This window comes from Amphibalanus amphitrite, unplaced genomic scaffold (assembly GCF_019059575.1).
Source record: "Amphibalanus amphitrite isolate SeventyFive unplaced genomic scaffold, NRLGWU_Aamphi_draft 001907F_arrow, whole genome shotgun sequence".
In the NCBI taxonomy this organism is placed as follows: domain Eukaryota; kingdom Metazoa; phylum Arthropoda; class Thecostraca; order Balanomorpha; family Balanidae; genus Amphibalanus; species Amphibalanus amphitrite.
Window position 1 is genome coordinate 85,246 of NW_024883400.1, and position 2,990 is coordinate 88,235.

The following is a 2,990-nucleotide window of genomic DNA, read 5'->3' on the forward strand; positions in this document are numbered from 1 at the left end:
CTGAACATTCACCAACGCGCGCGCGGTACTCTCTCTCTCTCTCTCCCTCTCTCTCTCTCCCTCTCTCTCTCTCTCTCTCTCTCTCTCTCTCTCTCTCTCTCTCTTGTTATGTTTTGGTTCGTTTGAGTGAAAGAGCACACAATCAATGAAAAACGCGATTTATTTACTGCGATACGTTCAGGCCGAAAAGTGTCCAAAAAGATAACAAGTATGGCGAGCGCCGCGCCTCGTCGCCCGCGCCAGCTCTGCCGCTCGGCGCGCAGTCAGCTGGCGGCGGCAGAGGCGCTCACAGGCATGTAGCCGGGGCGGCCAGCGGTGGCGGCGGCAGGGGCGCGCGCAGGCGCGGCCAGCAGCCGTGCGGGGGTTGGACCATAACACAACACCTCCCCCCCAAGACGATCACATCGTCTTCACTCCAAAGCGCCACAGCGGACCCTCCGGGGTCCGGGCGCACAAGGCCACCGCAGCGCGGTGCAAACGGCGGCGCCTGCGCTCTCTTCCGCGGCGTCTCGGGCGCTTCTTGCAGCGGACGCGCCCGCCGTCGCACGGGGAGGTCCGCGGCAGGCGTCGCTCCGGTGTCGGTGGCGGCCACGGGTCGCGGTCAGCGGCGGCTCTGGTCACCCCTGGACTCGGGGCCACGAGCGGCGGCAGACGCGAGTCGCACTCCGTATCCCGCTCAGCGAGCATAGCTGCGACGGCAGCTGCGTGAAGCGGGTCCTCATCCACCACCTCGACCGAGTGGAGGGTGGTGTCACCGAGGTTCGTGTCACCGCGCCGATCGGACTTGTCACCGGCGGACACGCATCCCTGCGGCGTACGGAGGAGCGCGGCGGCGTGAGCCGCCACCATTTGTGCGGGCGGGTCTCCGTCCCCACTCCGTACTGGCAGGCCTCCCGCCGGCGGCGGCGAGGCTCCGTAGGCGTCAGCCAGCTCGGTAGGCTGCGCCGCATGACTACAGCCGGCTTGGCCGGTGCCCGCCGGCGGCGGCGACTCGGCGGTGCTGGCGGCTGGGCCTCCATCCGTGTTTCGAGTTGGCATGCCTCCCGCCGGCGGCGGCGAGGCTCCGTAGACATCAGTAGTCTCACTCAGCTCGATGGGCTGTGCCGCACAACAGTCGGCTTGGCTGGTGTCCCCCGGCAGCGGCGACACGGCGTAGCCGGCGGCTGTACCTCCGTCCCTGGTCCGCGTGGGTAGGCCTCCCGCCGGCGGCGGCGAGGCCCCGTAAGCTGCAGCCGGCCTGGTAGGCTGCGCCGCGGTACACCCGGTCCGGACGGTGTCCGCCGGCGGCGACGACACAGCGGTGCCGGCAGCTACGCCTCGGCCCGTGCTCAGCGTTTGTAGGCCTCCCGCCGGCGGCGGCGAGGCTCCGTAAGCTACAGCCGCTGCATCCGGGCCTGCAGGCTGCACCGCAGTGGCCCCGGGTTGGCCCGTGTCCGCCGGCGGCGGCAACACGGCGTCACCAGCGGCTTCGTTTCCGTGGCTGGTCCGCGTTGGAAGGCTTCCCGTCGGCGACGGCGAAGCTCCGTGGGCGTCAGCCGGCTCTGTAGGCTGCGCCGCGGTACATCCAGCTCGGTCCGTGTCCGCCTGCGGCGGTGACACGCCGGGGGCTGCCTCCATGGTCTGTGCCGGCCAGCCTCCCGCCGGCGGCGGGCAGGCTCCGCGCGCGCCAGCCGGCTCGGTGGGCTGCGCCGCGGTACGGCCGGTGCGGTCCGTGTCCGCCTGCGGCGGTGACACGCCGGGGGCTGCCTCCATGGTCTGCGCCGGCCAGCCTCCCGCCGGCGGCGGGCAGGCTCCGCGCGCGCCAGCCGGCTCGGTGGGCTGCGCCGCGGTACGGCCGGCTCCTCGGCCCGTGTCTGCCGGCGGCACCGACACGGCGGCGCCGGTGGCTACCGATGGGCCTCCCGCCGGCGGCGGCGAGGCTCCGTGCACTCGGTCCGTGCTCCAAGTTGGGATGCCTCCCGCCGGCGGCGGCGAGGCTCCGTAGGCGTCCGTAGCTCCGTCCGGCTCTGTGGGCTGCGCTGCAGTACTCCCGGTGCGGCCCGTGTCCGCCTGCGGCGGCAACACGGCGGTGCCGGCGGCTACCGTTACTGGCGCCACCACCGGCGAGTCGCGTACTCTCGTCACTGCAGAGGTCGCCACTGGACGATCGGCCGCGGCGGTGGCCCTCTCGTGGCACACTACCTCAAAATGTCCTGGTTCGCCACACGCACGACAGATGGCGCCAGCGGCGCGACACGTGTCTCCGCCGGCGTGCTGGCGACGGCCACAGGTAGGGCAACGCTCAAGAAACTGACGAGATGTTTCGGCGGCGGCATGGGCGACATTCGGCCGCCTGCGGCCCCTCTTGTAGGCCGGCAGGTGGGCCACGAAATGTCCCTTGGTGCCGCAGAGGTCTTGGCACGTGGCATGGGCACTCCACGTTTCCCCCACTGTCACGGCGTGTCTGAGCGTCGGCTCAGAGTCCTCCAGCCTGCTCACCGCTCTTGTCTCACTGTCGCGCACACTGCACTCGACACGGGCTTTGCACGTCGAGGTCGACTTCAGGTGCGGGGCCGGAGTCGCCGACGCCGGCAGGCAGACAGTCCGGCGGGCGGCGGCAGCTGGTCCAACGGATTCATCAGCGCCTCGCTCAGCCCCCGACTCTGACACTCCGCCGTCGTGCCCGTCCCGGTCCCCGCGGAGGGCTCTCTGTACAGCAGCCTCTCCAAACGCTCCAGGCGCTTGTCGGCCTCGGCGGCTCTCTCCGTCTGCCTCTCCAGCAGCGCCGTCAGTTCTTGAATCAAAATTTTCTTCATCGCGCTGTAAGCTGCTCAGTCACGTAATTACAAAACCGACCGCGCCATGTTATGTTTTGGTTCGTTTGAGTGAAAGAGCACACAATCAATGAAAACGCGATTTATTTACTGCGATACGTTCAGGCCGAAAAGTGTCCAAAAAGATAACAAGTATGGCGAGCGCCGCGCCTCGTCGCCCGCGCCAGCTCTGCCGCT

At 69.3% G+C, this 2,990-nt stretch overlaps 1 protein-coding gene across 1 annotated transcript; it reads right to left on the bottom strand.

Moving 5' to 3' along the window:
* Window positions 1–399: 399 nt before the first annotated feature.
* Window positions 400–2,795, bottom strand: LOC122375734 (nascent polypeptide-associated complex subunit alpha, muscle-specific form-like). Its single transcript, XM_043355231.1, has 3 exons — window positions 2,577–2,795; window positions 1,906–2,253; window positions 400–1,548 (listed from the first exon to the last, which is right to left on the bottom strand). The coding sequence occupies exons 1-3, from the start codon at window positions 2,793–2,795 to the stop codon at window positions 400–402; spliced, it is 1,716 nt and encodes a 571-aa protein (XP_043211166.1).
* Window positions 2,796–2,990: the final 195 nt, after the last annotated feature.